This window comes from Choloepus didactylus, chromosome 6, assembly GCF_015220235.1.
Source record: "Choloepus didactylus isolate mChoDid1 chromosome 6, mChoDid1.pri, whole genome shotgun sequence".
NCBI lineage: Eukaryota > Metazoa > Chordata > Mammalia > Pilosa > Megalonychidae > Choloepus > Choloepus didactylus.
In genome coordinates, this window is record NC_051312.1 from 108,437,378 (window position 1) to 108,458,113 (window position 20,736).

Sequence of the window (20,736 nt, forward strand, 5' to 3'; positions counted from 1 at the left end):
AACAGTCATAGCATCTAAAATCCTACCCACAGAGAGTGTGTTCTTGGGTCCAATAAACTCTCTAGGTATACTGTTTTAAAATGCAATCAGACTGGAGAGAAGGGTAGCATACTCACATGATTAGTACTTTATTACAGGGCTTCCTAAACTTTTCCCATGATGGTGCACCTACAACATGATAATATTTGTACAGTCACTTTAGGTAAAGCCAACCACAACCAGAGGTAACTAGCTCAGAAGTCCAACTATATGAGGTCCCACTCATCTACCCAAGAGTTAAGAGGATCAATATCACAGCATATCTGAAACCTATTTGAGCAAATGGTTGGAAACTCAACCTTAGTTTAAATGGCTTTATCTTTAGATTTTTTCCTTGTCCAGAACCTGTCACCTGGGCACTAAGACTTTTGATAATGGGGGGTCTCTTTTGAGCATTGTCTTTTGCTTTAGAAGAGTATCAGTTATTAAGTAGCTCATAGCAATCAGGAGGATCAGAATAGGGGCACAAAATACTTGGGAAGAACAAAGTGGTATGGCCAAGGTAGGGAGAAGGTATGAATACAAAGATAATTGGTATTTGGAGTGTTGTGCCTGGAACATGGAGTATTCTGCCTGGTTCGGGATATAGATTGCCTGGTGAACTTCATCTGGAAAACAGTCTGAGGCCATATCCCACCACAGGTGTGAAGAATGCCATGATGAACTGTTGCTGTCCACTGCGGCCTCAGGGTGAGGCAAAATGGAGCAGCCACAGCCTATATGCCACATTCTTGCTTTCCTTGCCCAGAATGTGCTGAAACTAAGGTGCTGAAACCAGTGAAAAGGCAAGTTTGAACTGTGTTCAGAGGAAGGAGAACCTGGCCATGCCCCACTGGTGTGGCAAGCATTTAGGTAAGAGGCAGCATAGGGTAGTGGTGAGTTCCACAGACCTCATACCTGTGTAAAATCCCAGTTAATTTCATCTTTCTGAACCTCTATTTCTAATTGGTAGTATGGGAATAATAACCACACCTTCTGCATGGGACTGGTGTAAGGATACATGAGTTAATATTTATGAAGCACCCAGATAGGCTCCTGTACATGTAAACGGTAAGTGCCTGGTAAAGAAGAGATAACAGAAAAACCAAGACCACCCAGCCCCTCCTTCCCATCATCTCCTTTATCAGGGAGAATAATTTTTATGCAGAGAAAGCCAGAGCAAATTCTGTGAAGATGTGGATGTGTAACAAAATAGTGGGTGAAGGTCTTTCTGCACTAAATGGATTTGGGTCTTGAGTCTTGGGGTACTAAAGAAAGTCACAGCTGTTACCCACAATCCAGTGGCAGTTTTTAAGAAATTGAGGAGAATAGGAAGATGCCAAAAGACTGGAGACAGTTAAAGATGGTCCCAGTTGTCAAAAGACGGAAAAGGCTTCATTCTAGGAGTACAAGAGCTTGATAGTGATCCAAAGCCAGACTTGAGGAGGGAATTTTAAACAGATGTTTAACGGATGCTTCTACATAGGCTGTGCAGTGTAGGGAAAAGAGCATGAACTGTGACTCCAAGCTAACTTGAGTGCAAACCCATTTCTGACACTTAATGGTTCAGTGGCCTTGCAAAAGTTATTTAACTACTGAGCCTTATTGTCTCCAACTATAGAATAAAAATGGCAGTGCTTACAGGATTCCAGTAATAAATAGTGACAATCTTATGTAAATTATCAAGCAGAGGATTGAGCAAATCAGGTGTTATGGGTTGAATTGTGTCTCCCCGAAAGATATGCTAAAGTCCTAGCCCCTAATACCTTGGAATATGACCTTATTTGGAAATAGGGTCATTGCAGATAGAATTAGATGAATTAAGATGAGATCATACTGGAGTAGGATAGGCCCCGTGACTGGTGTCCTTATAAGAAGAGGAGAAGAAACAGACCCAGAGAAGACAGCCATGTGATGATGGAGGCAGAGCCTGAAGTGCTGCCCTGCAAGCCAAGGAATGCCAAGGATTGCAGACAAGCCACCAGAAGCTAGAAGAGAAGGCAAGGAAGGATTCTCCCCTACAGGTTTCAGAGGGAGCTTGGCCCTGCTTGACACCTTGATTTTGGACTTCTAGCCCCCAGAACTGTGAGACAATAGATTTCTGTTTTAAGCCACTCAGCTTGTGATACTTGGTTAACACAGCCCTAAGAAACTAAGACACCAGGCATGCAATAAATGGTATCATTTTAACAAAAGAGACAGCAGAGCTTGAGGGTTTAGACCAGGGCTCAGCAAACTTTTTCTGTAAAGGGCCACATAGTAAATACTTTAGGTTTTGTGTCCCATAAGGTCTCTGCCTCAGCTACTCAACTCTACCTTTGCAGCCTAAAAACAGCCATAAATAATTTGCAAGTGATTGGGAGTGGTTGTGTCCCAAGAAAACTTTATTTACATGACAAGGGGCCAGATTTGGCCCATGGCCCATAATTTTTCCTTGGTTTAAAACCAGACTGCCCAATTTAAAATAAGGCTCTATGAGATGTTGGACAAGTTCTTAAATTCAGTTTCCTTATTTGTGAAATGGGTACAATAATGGTTCCTATTAATTTTTTTAATAATTAAAAGAATTATATACTGTTGTCTCTCACAATGGGTGCTTTATAGATAGCATGATTTCAATACACATTACCTGTTATGATTATCCCAACAGCCTGGAATAGGGAGCCAGAATGTTCAGTAAGATACGATTTAATAGACACAAATAGAAAATCCTGCACATATGCTCCCAAAGGGAGCCAGATACTTACAGTTTATTGCTCTTCACAGGAAAAAGGCCTAAGTGGTCTAATTCATTCATATCACAGAACTGTATAACATGGCTGCCACCCAAAATAAGCAGAGACATGTACTGAATAAATAGATGTGAAATTGTCTCTAGGACAAAGGAGATGGTTTGCATAGGTCTTTCTAAGTTTTATATGCTCTTGTTCTTTCCTAGCTCATATTTTAAGAAGGAAGCTGGTATTTAGCAAAATAACCTGAAAGAGGTGAACAATATATAATGATTATTTCACCTGAGAAATGAATTTATGACTTAGAGTTTTCAATCTTGGGTGTAGATCCTCAAATTTTTTTAAGGTTTTTATGAGTATGGCAGTTTTAAGACATAGCACAGCCCCCAAATTATTTGATCCTTTTCCTATCTGGAGGTAGAATTTGTGGGCCCCTCTTCTTGAATCTGGGCTCTGGGACTGTTGCCAGTAGAATATAGTGCAAGTAAGGACTGTTGTGCTGGTTTTGGGGCCAGGCCTTAAGAAACTGGCAGCTTCAATTTTCTGTCCTTTAGAGCACTTACTCTTGGGACTCGGTCACCATACTGTGAGGAAGCACAGGCCACACGGAGAGGCCATGTGTAGGTGTTGCAGTGCACAGCCCTACCTGAGGTCCTAGTCACTGGCCACCATCACCTGACAAAGCAGATGACTACAGGCCCAGCCACCAAATGACTGCAGTTGCATGAGACACTCCAAGTACTGACTGCCCCATTCAACCCCTAGAACTAGGAGAGATAATAAAAAGATAATGGATATTTAAAGTCATCTGGTTTCAGCTTCTACAGCAGCAAATAACTGGAGCTGTGTGGAAGAGGAATTTGATTTTTTTCTGTGTAGTTCTGAAGCATGTAACTAGTCTATAAGAGGCAATAGGAGGGTAGATTGGGGTTTAGTATTAAGAAGAGCTTTGTGAAAACTGAACCTATCAACAGATGGGCTGCTTCATAAGAGACTGAATTCTCCTTATTGAAAATATCTAAACTGAGACCAGATGATCTCAGGTCTGGAATATTACACAGGATTTGGGACATGGAGAAGGGCAGATTTGGTAGGAATCTATGTTTGTTTTTGTGCCTCGTAGTACCTAAAAGGCACTGGATAAACATTTCATTTATTCATTCAGCAGATACTTACTGAATGCTTCCTATGTTCTAGGCACTGTTGTTGGTGCTAGGGATATATCTGTGAACAAAACTAATGAAAATCCATGCCCTTATGGCACTCATATTCTAGTAGAGGTCAATATGTAATGAATAAATACATAAGGGAAATATATATTTTGTCAGAAAATGATAAAGTGATAAAGACAGAAATAAAGTAGCAAAGGAGGATATGTCACCATCGAGGAGCGATTACAATTTTAAATATGATAGCTTTGAAATGACCATTTGTAATGAACTAATGGTTGAGAATGCTAGAATAAAACTATCCTGTTTAGAAATATTGAATATCTTCTCAGACACTCTTTTAATCACTGGGACACAGGATGAACATACTTCTACTAGCTGGAGAGAAACAACAAAAACATACACATCAAGTAATTTCACGTAGTGATAATTGTGACCTTCCTCTAGCTGTAATAACTCCAGTTCTGTTTCCGTCCATTTTTTGGTATCATAAAGCTCTTGTGTCTTCCAAGGATAGCCTTTAAAAATGTGTTCCTCTTTTGTAATTTTGTCATCGTAATCCATTTGGCCCATGTTGATTGCCTTCTGCCCTGCCTGGCATTTGGAGACTATGAGGGCACCATGTAAAAATGAATGGGCTGAAGCTATAATCCATGGCCGGTCCTCCTGTTTATCCGCCCACTGTCCTTGCAAGGTGGGGGGGTGGGGGTAGAGATTCCTAAAATAGCTTTCTAAGTTGTTACCAAACTAGCTCAGAGGGCTCTGCAGTTAAAGAACAAAGGGAAGAGGGGTGGAGACTTGTTTCAAATGTTCAAGTTTGCTCAGGAGACTTTTTTTTCAAATGTTTCCAATTTGGGCAGGCTGCATGTTTCAAATTTGTGGGGGCTAGTTTGGCTTGTCAAATAGAATGTAACCTCTGAAGTATCCAGCCACTGGAGACATAGGGGAGGGACTTGCGGTTAAGCCTAGGGAATAAATACTGCTGGGTCTATTGTTCTGGGCACCAACCCCCCACATTTTGGTTGGGTGCCCGTTCTTGCAAGATCATGAATAAATTCTTTTCTTCTCCACCGTCAGGTGAGCGTTTATTCCTTTTAGGAAGAGTGCTTGTTTCTCACACACAGTCTTAGTGTTCAGGCTCCACTTGAGATTGTAGCTGCCTGGCTTCCTCAAGCAGTGCTCAGGGCATTAATTTATTCATGGAGCATACATTTATTAGACACCCACAATGTGACAGGCACTGATTTAGTACTGGAGATACGAGGGAATAAAACAGACAAAATCTCTGTGCTCTTGATGCTGACATTCCAATGGGGGAGGTGGGGGGGGTGGGAGTAGATAATAAATAATTAAAGTATATGAAATAAATGTGGAAAAAAAAAATGAATGGGCTGTATTGTCCTTTCAGTGGTACTGAAATATGTGTTTCCTTATGTTAGGTACTGGTTGTTCTCTCAGGCCCTTGATTAATTTCCAGAGCCACTGATACTGATCAGCAATGAGATAAACAAACAACAGGTCTTGGTATTCTCTTGTCAGGTTATGGCAGAGCTAGAGAATACATGGACAATTTCTAAACAGTGGCTAATTCCTTGCATCATTAATGAAAATGATGGAGATGGGGAAAGATGCAGATGTTCTCAATTAGTTTTGCTTTTATTTCCAGTGCTGCTACTCCTTCTAAATGGGCTAATTCCAAGTGAGGCCTAGGGCAGCTTGAAGTACAAAGTCTGGGAATCTGTTCAAACAGTCAATGATTAATATGCCAAGTATAAAACACGGCAGGGCAAATGAGTAGATCCAGAGAAATAATAATGGAAACTCAGACTTTGTCGTTAGCAACATAGTTCAGTTCAACAAACGTGTACTGCACTGGGTTCCGGAAAGAGATGAAAAGGACAGGATGCCTGCCCTTGAGTAGCACCCAGTCTGTGGAAGGAGCTAAACACATAAACAGATCATTTCAGTAGAATGAATAAGGATCCACAATGACAGTCATGGTTTTGGAAGTGACTACAAATCATTATGATTGATAGAGGGATTGGTAGTGTTCTCAAGGATGTGAGATGGGAACAAACCCCAGACTGCAGGATTAGCACTAGGTCTGCCTCTAGCTGACCCCTATTCTTAGAATCATAGTGCTGGGAGAAACATGGGAGATCATATGTTATCAGTCTCTTCATTTCTAACTGAGGGGGAAACAGAGACCCTTTGTGTCAGAACATTCTTTTCATTTATTTTCATAGGGAAGAGTTTGGGGTAAATTATTCTTAATTTCCTTCAACAGCATTCATTTGGCGCTTTAGAGCTATGCCAGGTGCTGGAACACTACCACAAATAAGAAGCCATCCCTAACCCTAAGTTGCTTACCTCCTGGAAGGATTGAATGGGGACCAACAAGCAAACATATTAAAATGCAGGATGGTGATCAGTGTCCTGGAGCCTTGCACACAGTAGAGTGGGAGCATGGCAGGAGCACCTGTATCAGTCTGCAAGAGGCAGGGAATGGCTTTGCAGAAGCAGAAGTGTTTGAATTGAAGCTTCTAGAATGAGTCAGGGTGTATTCCCAGGAGAAAGCATTCCTTAGAGACAAAACAGCTGTGCAATGGGATGGAAGTGTAAGAGCATTGTACATTCAGTGCCTCCTAAGCTCACAGTACATCTGAAGCCTAGAAGGAAGGAAAGGGATGAATGATACATAGTGAACACCAAGGCCCACCAATTCCATAAAGGGCATGTCCGCAAGAGGCCTGTGAAGAGGGTTTTGTAGGTCAGTGGCACAATCACATTTCTGAGGAAGAAGTAACACTTGAGCGACAGTGGCAAAGGCTGGAGTCAGGGAGACCAGGAGGCTACTATAGCCTTGAATTGTAGTCCAATCAAGATGTATATGAGGCTTGTCCTGAGGTGATGTGGCAGAGGGCATTGGCATGTGGGGAGATGCGCATGAGAGAGAACTGCTGGTCTCCTGAGTTTGGTTGGATGTGGATGCTAAGACAGAGTGGGGACTCTAGGTGCATATCCAGGACTCTGATGTGGACCAATATGTGAGCAGGAGTGGTGTCATTCATAGAGACAATGAATATAGGAGATTGTGACTTTTAGGGCATTAGGGTATATGAGAGAGGGCTGGAAAGTATATTCCTAGTAAACAGTTGGACATACCTATTTGGAGATCAGGAAATAGGCTTAGACAAGAAATATACATTTGGAAATTATCAGTACTGATGGTAGGCAAATCTATGGGTAAAGAGATGGACGAGTGATGGGCAAAAAGGTGGGAGGTCACTTTGGGCAATGTTGTAAAGAGCCTTGAATAATCCAAGAAGGCATTTGAAGGAGAGACTCTTTCGGCTAAGGAAGGTGTCCAAGCAGGGCCTGAGTTAGAGCCTTTATTCATTACATAAGCATTACAGAGCATTTTCCAGGTGGCTTGACACAGGGATGAGATCAGTGAACCAAATAGGCACAATCTATCTTTACCCTTATGCAGCTTATAAACTATAGGTGGAAATCGTGTATTTAATTAATTTCCAATTTCTACACTACTATGTACTGCAAAAGAAAAGTATAGGGTGATTTAAGAGTGCACAGTTGGGTTGGGAGGGGACACTTGGTCTATGGGGTCAGAGGAGACATCCCTGAAGAAGTGACATTTCAGCTGGACCTGAAGAATGAGTAGGTGACAACCTGGTAAAGGATGGGGGAGAGCACCTCAGGGAGAGAGGACGGCATTTAGAAAGCTCAGAGATGCCCATGTGGCCAGAGGGAGCAGGGAAAGCTGGGTGCTTAAGAAGAGGTGATGATGTGGGTGACCCACTCCCCATAGCACACCTAGGGACTTCTTCATGAGCTCTTGCAGCTGCCAACCTTTTCTGTGTAAATTCAGGTCTATCCAAGAGAGTATTTGTACAACAGGAGGAACCCCCAGTGAGTGGTGAACCATGGCCAAGAGGCACTCTCTTTTCCTTCGCAGCCTCTAGGCCCCAAAGCAGCACCCAGAACTTCATCTGGGAGCCCACTGCAAGGCATTTATCGACAAGCAACATAGAGGTGATTTTGTGCATGGTGAAGACCATGACTTAACTGAAGACAGATTTGGAAAGGGGCTGTTCAAGCAAAAGAGAGGCAGAGCACTTGAGCACAAAAATCAGTGTGTTTGGGTCAACACAGCTCACCTAGGAGTATAACATTGTAGTTAGCAGCATCGCAAAGAGCCACTCCAGAACTCAGTATGCCCAGAAATTAGCTTAAGAGTCCAGTCCAGCCTTCGCACATATTGACCCTGGCATGTTTCTTTCATGAAACATGACAAGCCAATTGGGAAAATAACCTTGGAAGAAGACTTCATTGATTTTTCAAAGAAAGCAAAAACTCTTATGAAAATTTATCTTAAGTCTATTAAAGCCATCCTCCTAGGCAGCTTGTTACAGAAACTGAACTAGATCGTGGTTCTATTTTGCAAAATGCTTTTAATTTGTTTTCCCATATTCTTGCCTTTTTTCCCCCAGTTATTCTAGTCAGGTTGCTTTGTTAGGTGAGAAACTATGTGACCAGGTGCTGTAATTCACTGTTATTTTTTTTCCTACTGATGTGCATCTTTATGTTCCTTCCAGGCTCCAAATATATTTTGGAGTTATAAGCTATCTAATGCAAGGTAATGATTTAAAGAATAAATCGTGTATCCAGTTTTTGTGGATAAACAGAAAATTAAGAATTGCCAAAAGTTCAATGCCTGGCTCTAGCACTTATTAACTATGTGCTCTCTGGGCCTCTGTTTTCTCATCTGTAAAATGGTATTAAATAAAATTGCTCCACTTACTGACAAGGCTATTTTAGAAAGTAAATGAGATAATGCATTGGAGAATGCTTTATAAGCTGTGTCATACCATCTGCCTGTTAAGTATTATTATCACAGTGATTATCATCACTGTGACCAACAAGAAAATTATTCATAGTATGATTGGCATACTTTTTATATCTGCCATGCAGACTTTTCACACAAGTGCTCTTCATTTCTCTCCCCTATTTCCATTTTCACAGGCACCCATAAAAATAGCATCTCAGAGTTGTAAGGAGGGATATCCATCCCTCTCCCAGTTTCCCAGAGGGGGAAAACATTTTTTGTGACTGCTAAAAACATATTTTAACTGTCAAATGTAACTTAAAGCCAGCCATCTCAATTGTGAAGCATGCATTACAGTTTTCCTTTTGTTCAGTGACAATGTAAACACCACAACTTTTATGTGAAGATGGAAGATAAAATGAGTACTGGAAGAGTTTTGATGGAGAGAGCATTGTGCAAGGATTAGGGGGCACACCCATGAGTTACTATACAATGATGGTCATGTTTTTTGAGTTTGTTGGGGATTTGTTGGCATATGTCAAAAAGTCAATCCTATTTCTTTTCCCTCACTATTCCATACCACAACCAGTCCCATCTCCCTCCTCCCCTTTCATCAGTGCTTTCCATTATTGGGTTTGTGTTAATAAGAACTATAGGAATAAGTAAAGTTGAATGCCCAGGTTCACAGAATAGATCTTTTGTGGGTGGGCGGAGAGAGAAGTGGTGAGAATAGTTTCTTTCCTTTTTGACTGCATAATGCTTTCTCTTTCAAAACTCAGGTGACCGTGACAGATGGCAGTTCCTCTCCAAAACAGTCCACCATTTGGGTGGTGGTTCAGGTTCTGGATGAAAACGACAACAAGCCCCAATTCCCCGAGAAGGTCTACCAGATCAAGCTGCCAGAACGGGACCGAAGAAAGAGAGGAGAACCCATTTACAGGGCTTTTGCATTCGATAGAGATGAGGGTCCCAATGCAGAAATCTCCTACAGCATCGTGGATGGGAATGATGATGGAAAGTTTTTTATTGACCCTAAAACTGGCATGGTTTCTTCTAGAAAGCAGTTTACAGCGGGGAGTTATGACATCCTAACGGTAAGATTTTCTGAACCCCAGTAATAATAATGGGGGTGAGGGGTTAATTTCTTATTTATATTCCTTTAAGTAATGTATCTTTAGAATAAAATGTAGAATCATACAGCTATGGAAGGCTCCTTTCTGGGAGGCAAGTACAGGTGAGAACTCGTGAGTGTTTTGGGTGACATTCCATAAACAGTGAGACGGTTTCCTGTCAGCAAACATCCCCCATGCCCAGTCCACACCCTGCTCCATCACATACTCAACCACATATCCCTCAGCCTTAGATCATTCTCAGAACACTGAGCACAGACGTAAACGGAAGGTAGAGGAACGAGAGTGACACGCACCGCCTACCACTCAACATATGGCTCAACATGTCCCCAAGACTTTCCAAAGATAACAACTTTTCTAATTGTCAACAATGTGGTAGACGTGAATTCAACTGTGTAAATTGTGAAACACAAATAACAACTAAACAAAGCTATGTCTACCCTGTAAAAAGTGAAAAACTCAAGTAAAAAGTGATTAAATTGTTCTTTAAGTTAGAAAATTAAAAAAACAAAAACAAAACACATGAGCACCAACTCAAGTAGAGACTTAAACTCCTCTCTAAGGTACCAGTGTACTTCCACCACACCCAAACACTCTAGATATGTAGCATCTATGCCAGAAAGGTGGCTGGTTATCCTCACAAGGGATAGCCAGAGTGCCAACAGTTATCAGGAGTTGCCACTATCCATGGTCCTTCTCTTTGTCCTTAGTTTTCTCTGCTGTATGCAGTCACTTCTTCATTATTTTAAAGGATGGTGTGAACCCCTTGATTTATCTTTTTGCTTCCATGATCTGGACTTGGGTTTCTTTCTCTGCCCAGTAATATGTCCAGAAGAGTGGACAGAAAAGAAAAAGAGCTAAAAATATCAGTTCTGTTTCTACCATTAGAAGCTCTGATATAATAAATGCTATTGCAGCTATGTGAGACTTACAACTTGGGGATCTTCAAGGCCTGGATAGACTGTAGTGAATACTGTTGTTGTCCCACCCAGGTCCACTTTACCAGGCTAGTGGATCTGTCTCCCAACTGCTGTGCGGGCTACTAAGTGCTCACACCTACCCCCTTCTCCAGAAAATTGTTCTTGGCTGAATGGGAGCCACCTGATCCAAGAGGTTACACACACACCCTCACCCCCACCCCAGCATCCCAAAGACTGACTGATACAAGGATACAAAAGGACAACCTCCTTGCCTCTAGGTGAAACCAGCTCTGTGGTGCAATGAATGCCGTAGAACTCCTGAGGATTCAGGCTAAGGTTAGACTTCAGCAGAGACAGCATCCTTGCTTAGCTCCTTCCCCTGCCCTATCCTGCTTTCTTTACTTCTTTTCTCTTGAGAGCATGAACCACCCCCTCAGGAAAAGAAAAATCAAGTGCACTCAAATCCTTATCTCAGGCTCTGTTCTTAAGAGAACCTGACCTAAGACATGTATCATCAAGAGCATCCCATCCCACAGGAAATTGCTAGGGCGAAGTGATCATTCATGAACACATAGCATTAGGGTACTGTGAGTTGTCAATATTAGTCATATTATTTTTAAAATGTAAGATTTTAAAAATCCTTTTTTAAAAAAATGTACTTTGGTATTTTGATTTTTCTGTCATTGTTTTCTGCATATTGGATTTGACCATCTCATTTAAGTCCAGGACACCATGTCACCCTGTCCACTTGGTGAGGAGACATGCTTTCCTCATTCTTGAATCAGCCAACTTATAGCCATAAGAGGAAAGTCCTTAGCACCATACCTACCACTCCCAACCCTGTCCTCCAGGGTTCCACCAAGAGTTTTCCTGTACCCCTTCAGAGTTGGAATAACTGAGGGGTCTCTAAAGCAGTTAAAGCAAGGCTGCTGCCTTTCCCCCACTTACCCCCATCACTCTTCTGGGACTCTTTGGGAATGGAACGCTTCTCCAGAATAAAGCAGAAGGAAGGAGCTGCAAAACAGAAGCACACACACACACACATATACAGATAGACACACACACACGGACACAGTTCCACCCACATCATTCACACTTAAGTAGAGGGTCACAGTATAAACTTGATTCCCTTTCAAGCATCACCTCTAGAGGCGAGGTTCAGGTTCATGAACCATTCCTGCTTGTGTAATTACTGTCCATGCCTATAAAATACTAAAAATTATAAGGGCAACATTTGCTTCTCAAGTTTTCCACATCCATAAAGTTGGCAGTGGTACAGATTGCCTTCTGATGAACATGGTACGGGGCCCCCACATCACTCAGTTGCTTTCCTCCCATTCCCAGAGCCCATTCTTCCCACATCCCCACCCTCTTCTTCCCTTTTCTGACACTGTCATGAGAATGGAGTCTTTGCCCTACCCCATATGCAGCGACAGATCCAACTGTCAACCATGATCAGAGCTCTAAGACATCTTTCTGTGTTCTCTCCATGTGTGAGTAGATAAAGGCGGTAGACAATGGGCGTCCACAGAAATCCTCCACGGCCCGCCTCCACATTGAATGGATTAAAAAACCACCCCCTTCACCTATACCACTGACCTTTGATGAACCATTTTACAACTTCACAGTCATGGAAAGTGACAGAGTAACAGAGATCGTAGGGGTGGTGTCTGTGCAGCCAGCTAACACCCCTCTGTGGTTTGACATAGTTGGTAAGTTCAAGTCCTCCTGAGCAGTATTGGGCAATGTAATAATTGGCTGTTCTGAGCAACTGGAGAGAAAACTAACGATTAGAGCTAAGATGAAAAAATCGTATCGTGCTAGAATGCAAAAGAGCCAGTAAAATGAATAATCGACCTGTGCTTTCGTTCCGACTGTAGCTAAGCTGAACAGAAAGTGCTCTCTGGCTGGATTTTCCATAGTACGTTATTTACTGCAATCTCTTAATGTCTTTCTGTGTGTCATTTAAATTCTATTGTCACACTTGGCTAATCTCATTTCTAAATGTATTGATGGTACTAGACTTGCTGTCCTTCATTTCTCTCTTTTTCTTCACCTTTTTTCTGCATTCTGTTCTTTTTTTTTCTGCTCCTGACTACCCTGCTTCAAGGTGGCAAGCATGCTCGAGAGATGTTCTATATTCTACAGACAGCTTGTGGGCAGAACTGTTCAACAGAAGGTACCCTTAGTGCAAACACATTTGCTAAAATACAGCTATCCAATCTGCCTTTTACGGGTTTTTTTTTTTAAGCAAATTAAATTACATCTTTCATAACCGCCTGTGACAGGCTGAAGTACAGCCCACAGATTTCATACATGCCTCTAACAGCTATTGCATTACTTGTATCCAGTGATTCCTTTGTTTGAGGTTTGATGGGGTTGGAAGTTTGGGGGGAGGTTGTTTTGATTTATTTTTTAATTTTTTTTCTTTGCTTTTGAGATATGTGGGCTTTTTGTTTGGTTTGGTTTTTTGTTTTGTTTTTGATCTTTTTGTAGGTTGGTTTATTTAAATGGGCCTTTGCCAATTGAAAAATAAATTAAAATGTATTTTAGCCCCTCTGTTTTACAGCAGTAGTAACATTCATATACCTAAAAAACCCATCAGGAGAGTTCCCTGGCTGCTGTCCACAAAAGGAAGGGCAGGAAATGGAACCTAGATATATAACCAGGGAGCCTCTCATGTGAGCTGAATGGAGAAAGCAGATGTAAGCACACAGGGTAGACCTTGGGAGCCAACCTTCAAATTCCTTGAAAGAAAGCAAGCAAGCACTCCAGGCTGGAAAAGGAGGGGGCGAGACAGCACCAACTGCCCTCAACAAACTGGCAGGGAGAGGCGGTGGAGAGGAAATGAGTGCCGAGGACTGGGAAATAAAATGGGCTGTTGCTAAGTGGAGAGACGAGGCGAGTGTGTGCCAGCTCCGGATCTGACACCGAGTCGAACTGAAGCTGATTTCCCACTCTTCTTGATGGGAGGCAGGGAATCCAGGAGAGAACTGGTCTGGGGGAATCATTTCCTTCCACATGTCACTGCCTGCTTAGGATGGGCAGGAACCTTCCTCTCCTCCCTGGACTGGCTGAGTCGGGGGAAAGCATTTAGAACATGCCACATCTGTTTTAATGAGACGCAGAAAAAGAATGCTCCCATTGCCCCCAATCAAATCTTGGTCAAGGGACCTCTGAACTCTCAAAACGAAAGGGCTTGTTTTCTACATATTTCATTTTACAGAATGATGGTAGAACATCTTTATTTTACTTAATTGGCATTAATTATATCATCCCTGTACATGACCATCCTAATTTGAGGCTTTCAACTCTTTCTTTGTCTCCACTTAACACATTTGAAAGCGAGCCTCTTCTGATCCATGAGAGATGTCCTGGCTTCTTTAGCTTCTCAGCAATTTGCTGCAGCTTCTTCCTAGATGAAACAAAGGAGGCATATATTCATTGCCTGGTTCTCTCTGCAGCCACCTTTGGTGATTCCTTCATTACCACCTCCAATCAGAGTCATAGAAAGTGCATTTCATTTGGAACATGTGTCCCTGGTGCTGGGCCTCCAGGAATATGTGCAATATTGATTTCTTTTAAATACTTCAAAGAAGAGTGCAGTGGAGACCCAGTAGACAAAAGGGCATCTGCTATGCTGTGTGTGACATGTGGGAGGAGTTGCTATCAATCATCAGCCACAAGATTTAGCTCCCTCGGTCCCTGACCCTCTGGTTTGTAAGCACCTCTGCAGCCTGACAGTGCTGCTTCTTTCCCTGGCATGATTCATGCATGCAACTTCCTGACCTGTAGCACATCCCACTCACAGCCTACTCCAGAATGCCCTTGTGTGTACTCCACCTTAGACATCCTTCATTTCTCTGATGCTCTGTTTGATCAGTCACCTGACTCCATTTTACTCAGTTCAATTTTGCCATTGTTCTACATTCTTATCTGTGTGTTTGCACCATTGTGTATAATAAGCATACCTAGGAGCTCTGCCTGTAGCCTTATTTGCATGTCTTTTTTTTCCTGCAGGCATTATCAGTGCTATTGTATATTTCCATTTATGCTTATCCTATTTCTATTATTAACCCTTAAGGTCAAGACTCATGTCTCCTTGTTCATTCCTCCTGCCAGTGTTTCCCTTGCTGTCCACCTGGGGAGCATGGAATAAATGATGCTGACTGATGGAGATGCCACAGGCAGCCAATATGTTAACCCTACGGATGCCCCCTGAAACCTCTCCAGAGTCAGTGTGACCTTCCACTGTACCCCAGCCACAGCAACCACAGCACATTAGACAAAACGGAAACATGACTGGTCTAAGTAGAGAAGGGCATTTTACAGATGAGATCTCTCCTTAGAAGGAGTCCCCTTGAGCTGCTCCAAATATGGACCCAGAAACTATATCAAGAACTTGGCCTCAGCTTTCACTCTTCCTACAGAATCCCCTTGGCTTCAGTGCTTTGAGTAGTTCTCTTAATGGAGACCTACAGGGTTGTCCCTCTGGCCTAGATGATTCCATCACAGAGATGTCACTGTAGATTTGATCGAGTCTAGTTGATCTTATCTTACAAATTTAACTTACTGGGCCACATGCCCAAACAAAGCATGATTTTTTTTCTATCCCCACACCCAGCCAACAACATCTTGAAACTCCAACTCTTAACTTCATTGCAGATGTAAAATCTTTTCCCCAGGTGCTGGTTCCTTTCAGTACTAATATTTTCTCCCTTCCACTAAATCTCCCTTTCCAATCAATCCTTTTTTTCAATCTGCTGACATCATTCCCCTTCTTTAAATACCTATTGTTTCATCACATTCACATGTTTCATTCTCACTTTCAAGATGTCTTGCTTATTTATCCTTGGCCTTCGAGACTCTCATCTCTCCCCACCACACCCCCTTCCTCCTTACCTAAGCGTCTTTCTTGACCAAGCTAATACAGGGGGAAAGACAAGGAATAATGAGTGGTAGCTTTAAAAACTTAGCAGTGTACTATAGTTGAATGCTAAGAATAGGCATTGGGCATATAATGTCAGTAATGAGGTCTCTAGTTTACATATAGGTCTTGTCTTGGTAAATGCTCATAAAGAATTTTCCAAGAGGAGTCAAGATTTGATTCTGTTTTTAGATCTAGTGCATTCAGACCCTATGCAGACATTCACAGTTACAGAGAACACACATTTTGGCCTCGTACTTAAAGCTTACAAATGCTATGGCTAATGAATTCTCATTAAGTAAGAAGAAATAGCATTTCAGCATGCTTTTTCCCATGAGAATATAGTTTTCTCATTTCCATATTTCCAAATCTACCAGATTCTTGCTTGAACTGCATTTCTTTTCCTCCTTCTATGATACGAATTCACAAAAGCTCTGTGGTGAGCAACCTTCTGTTCCCACGTCTGGTCCCTGCACCAAAAGATCTGCCACTTTCTGGGGCCCTCAAAGAGGCCACTGCCTGTGATGTTATGTAGCTAGACTCTCTTCAGCTTCCAGAAACAAAAGCCCTACTTGTAACCCACTTACGAAAGCTGTAATTAAATGGAAACATAATAAAGTTCATCTGTTCTGTGTTTAAACAGCCCAGCGCACAGCATGTTCCTTCTCTGTGTTAAAAAGGAACAAAATGAAGGGAACAAAAATAACCCATAATCCTTTGTGGCTTTATCACATTTCTTCACACTTCTCAGGAGACTATGATTTCAACTCAACAGTTCCTTGATTTACATCCTCTCTAATGTGCAAGCAATCTGGTTCACAGTTCAGTCCCCGTATCTTTATCTCTCTGGCAAATATTTGCATTGTCAAGGGAACCATTATTACACACTTCAAATGATTCCTCTTTACCCACAGTTTATTGGGGGTGTGCTGCCATCCACTTTTATTTTTTTTAGCTTTTCACCTGACTTAAACCAGATAAATGGTTTCCTTGTAGATAGTAAGCACTTAAAATAGCTTTGCCTCACCCAATGTCGGAGAGAGGAGAAAAGCAGTCTTTTGAAAATAACTCTCTGATGGTGAGCACTAGCTCCTGGGTCTACCTGGAATACTTTTCTGTGATGTCAGTACATAAAGCCCAGGCCACCTTGGCCCTGAGGTTGTTCTTGCAGAATCTTAGGCTCTTGGCTGCTCTGTCTCACAAGCTTATGCTTGTCCTTCTTGAACGTCGTACCCAGTGGAGCCGTCCTTTATTTAGCAGCGGTGGTTTTCTCTGGGCCAAGATTGGACATCTCTGAGGCTTCTCTGTCCAGGTGCCCATATTTCTTTAGCACAAAACTGTTGCTTGTACTTCCTGAGAGAAGCCGTATCCAGGTACCATTTCTAGTGCAGTTGTTCCTCCATGAGGGTGACTCCTACTCAAAATCTTTCGGTTGACATCAAACACATTTCTCCTAGTCTTCAATTGTCTCGAATTTGGTCCTAAAGAAGCTTCTCTTTTCTCCAGAGCAACAATATAGCCCAGAGTAGCTCATCTGGGGAGCCCTTAGGAGATAAAGAGAAAGTAAAAAAACACTTCATATGTTAACTGCTTTAAGAAAATGAATTTTAAACTGGATTTTAGAAGGAAGTTTTCTTCCTACCACTATTTCCTGATTTCCACCCAGTCTCTCCTGCCTTTGGTGTAAATATCCTTTTCAGGCCCATATTGTGCTTGCTTCATCCCAAGGCAGAAAATTTTTTTGTGGTCAAACTGTGATTGGTGCATAACATTTTTCCTTAAGTTCAGTGTACAATGCTGAACTTGAATGAACAGCTTGCATATGGTTTCCGTAGTTCATTGAGATTCAATAGCTCTATGTTTTGGAAGCCTCTCACATAACACTCCCCCCTTGGTAACAACTAGACTTTGGTTGATAGTTTCTAAATTACTCATGGAGTAGAATGGAATCATATGTTAGGGGAGGGACATTGAGGCTTCTCCAAAGGGGAGCTTTGTAATTTTCACCATTGGCTCTCCTTAGGGAGAGATAGAGATACTTTGGATGCTTTTTTAAAGGAAAACTTGGCTAAATCATGGCCCAGGGCCCTACCACCCAGCACATTCAAGTAGCTTCTGGCTACAAGTATTTTTCATTCAAGTCCCATTTTTAAAGCTGTTTAGGACATTCCTAATTGCTACATTTAACTTTAGAATCCAGTAAAAATCTAGTGTGCCTTTTCTGCTTTTTGTTTACTCTTTTACACCCATCTTGACCAAAAATGGTCAAAGAGTAATGTCCCTGGTGTGAATTATCTGTTTCGTGGGCTGTTCACAACCTCGCTTTTAACCATCTCTGCCGCACATCCCTGCAGCAACGCTCAGGCTGTGACTTTTCTAATTCCCCACTTTGTTGAAATTCAGACCAGCTCGGCAGTGCCCTTCCTCCTCCCACCTTTTGTTTAGCCCAACGCTGCTGCACCAACACACTGTGGCTTTGCATGTTCTGTTACTGGCTCTGAGGAAGCATACCTTGTTTAAACGGAATGCTGCTAGAGAGAATGGACTCCTTGGACTTAATATTCTCATCCCAGATGAATTGGACATGGTTCCTTCTGAAAATGAAATCAACTTTCAGGCTAAAATGCTGCCTGAAAAATGAGAACTGGGGGAGAGATACGGAGTCATTTATGAAATGGGATGCTTAAGTGGTAGGTTATTACATCACATGAGGGTTGATGGTGAACTGCTGGTCTAGATTCTGTGTCCCATGTCAGAAATTCATTTGAAAACTTAGTGAAGATTTTAGGAACTTTGTTACACATGAAATGATGGTTAACTAGAAACGAGCGTCCTGGAAATAAATGTTAGAGACAGAGATACGTCACAGGCTCTCTCAAATGCCCGTTGGTCTGCTTTTCTGTTTGTCTATCTCCGCCACCCCTTTAGGTTTCTGGTCTAGACTCTTTGAAACAGTAAAGGTGAGTGAGGAAGACACACACACAGGAAGAGAGAACTGCAAAAAATGACAACCAAAAAAGTAACCAAAAGTAAAAAAATGACTGAAAAGAAAGCACAGTCTGTATGGCATATGTATGTTTTATGCCACTAAGCAAACAAAGGGATTCTGTATTTCCATGTAGCTCCGTACAGAGAATGCAGTTATCAGTCCCCTTAGGGAGCGTATATAGGATTCCCCCATTTAAACACTAACTCAAACTGGAAATCTTTGCTTGCTCGCTCGCTAAATTACATTGTCTTTAGTGATTAAACTGGAGCAAACCAAAGTTCTATAATTTGCATGGTTTCTATTTGACCTTGTACCTATGAATTTTCACCTTCTAAAATACTCGACTTAGAGGGTGACTCCCTAACCCCACCCCTCATCCAACCCTCACCAAAATTCATGGTCCTCAGATTTTAAAAAGTGAACATATCTTAGTCAGGAAAGCATTCTAAAGATGATTTGAAATATTATTTAAAATGTGATTTAATATCCACCAGAAATGACGGGAATTTGCATACTCATCTTTCCCTTTTACATGGGTCTTGTAAGGTGATTTTATGTCCTTTCTTTGAGAATTTACATGGGAAAGTTTTTTTTACCAGAATGTACCACTTGATAACAAATGGTTTTTCTTTTTTCATTAAGATGGTTATTCAAGACACTTGAATTAGCCTTACGTTTTATTTCATGTGATTATCAACATGAAACACTGCCTTTGAAAAAGAAATAGTGACCTAAGGCATACTTCCCTTTTCAGCCTAGATTTCCTCTTTTTTCCTTATCCTATTCTTCAAAAGATGTTTTTTCAGTTAATATTTAGTGCTTCTCAGTAAATCAATTAAAGATTTAATCGAACGATGAATCTCTTTTTAGATGAAATTTTTGAAAAAGTATATAATCTCCAAGCAATTCTCTGGTTGCCCCCTTATCTCCATAACTTTAATTAAATGTCAAGGGCAATTATGTTCTCTCTAGCAATTAAATAATCTTAAGAGTATATGACAGCTGCAAGCAATAAGTATTTGAAATATATATGACCATATATATGACCAGGTTTCTTTTAAATTAACCATATTATTTATTTTGTGTCATTGTATATCAAAGTCTAGTAATTCAAGTAAAATTCTCCTTTTTCCTAACTCATCTGCCCTTTTATAATTGTAATATCATAGAGATGTATTGTTCATTGATCAGCAAAATGAAATGCCTAGAATATTGAATGTAAGAGAAGCCAGAGTTTCTCTTCTAAAATAGGAAATTCAGTCAATGCAATGCCTTAATTACCATGGTTAAAAAAAATCACTTCCAAGAACAAAATTAATTGACACCATGAAATTTCACACTAAAGTATTTGGAGCTTGTGAACATATACTGGTATTTAATTACAATCCTTCCAGCATTTACGTCATTATCTTCTCTTACCCTAAAAAAAAATTCATCTTGGAAGGATCATAAACCATACTTTGGTTCACAGAGATGGAGAAAGTGAGCAGCAATTTCAACAATACTGTATTGTCTTAAGCATACCATCTGTATACCTGGCCTAAAGGGGAAAAAGTCAAGTTTTCTAAAATTTTATATAAATTGTTTTATAAGTTGATATTACATAAATTGATGTTTTTTTCTACTTCCTTCCAGATTCTTTTTATAAATTTCCCATAAATTTTCTACTTTTTTAGGAAAAAAATATTTCACACTGTCAAAGTGGCAAAAATTATTTCTATAAATATCTCAAATTGAAGATATAGAATTTTTAATAAAAAATTCTATTTTTTTGCTTTCTTACTTTCTAGTATTTATGATTTTATTTCTGACATTTATTTGAGGGAATCTGAACTCTATCAACCAAATGTTTACCATCAACCCTGGAATAGACTCATTTTTTTTAACAATAATTGTACTTTTTATTTACTTAGGATTTAATCTACTTTGGAAAAAAACAAAGGGTCTAAAAATTCATAGCATAGAAACCAAAAGAAGTTGCATAATGTTTAGCTTTCTAAATATT

The 20,736-nt window shown here is 40.9% G+C and overlaps 1 protein-coding gene across 2 annotated transcripts in view; it reads left to right on the plus strand.

Annotated features, from left to right (window-relative positions):
* Window positions 1-20,736, plus strand: part of FAT3 (FAT atypical cadherin 3) — a 652,719-nt gene that overhangs the window by 512,947 nt on the left and 119,036 nt on the right. For both annotated transcript variants that reach the window (XM_037841083.1, XM_037841084.1), the window contains exons 5-6: window positions 9,545-9,859; window positions 12,317-12,527. In XM_037841083.1, coding sequence (XP_037697011.1) covers window positions 9,545-9,859; window positions 12,317-12,527 — 526 coding nt within the window. The remainder of the gene's footprint in view (window positions 1-9,544; window positions 9,860-12,316; window positions 12,528-20,736) is intronic.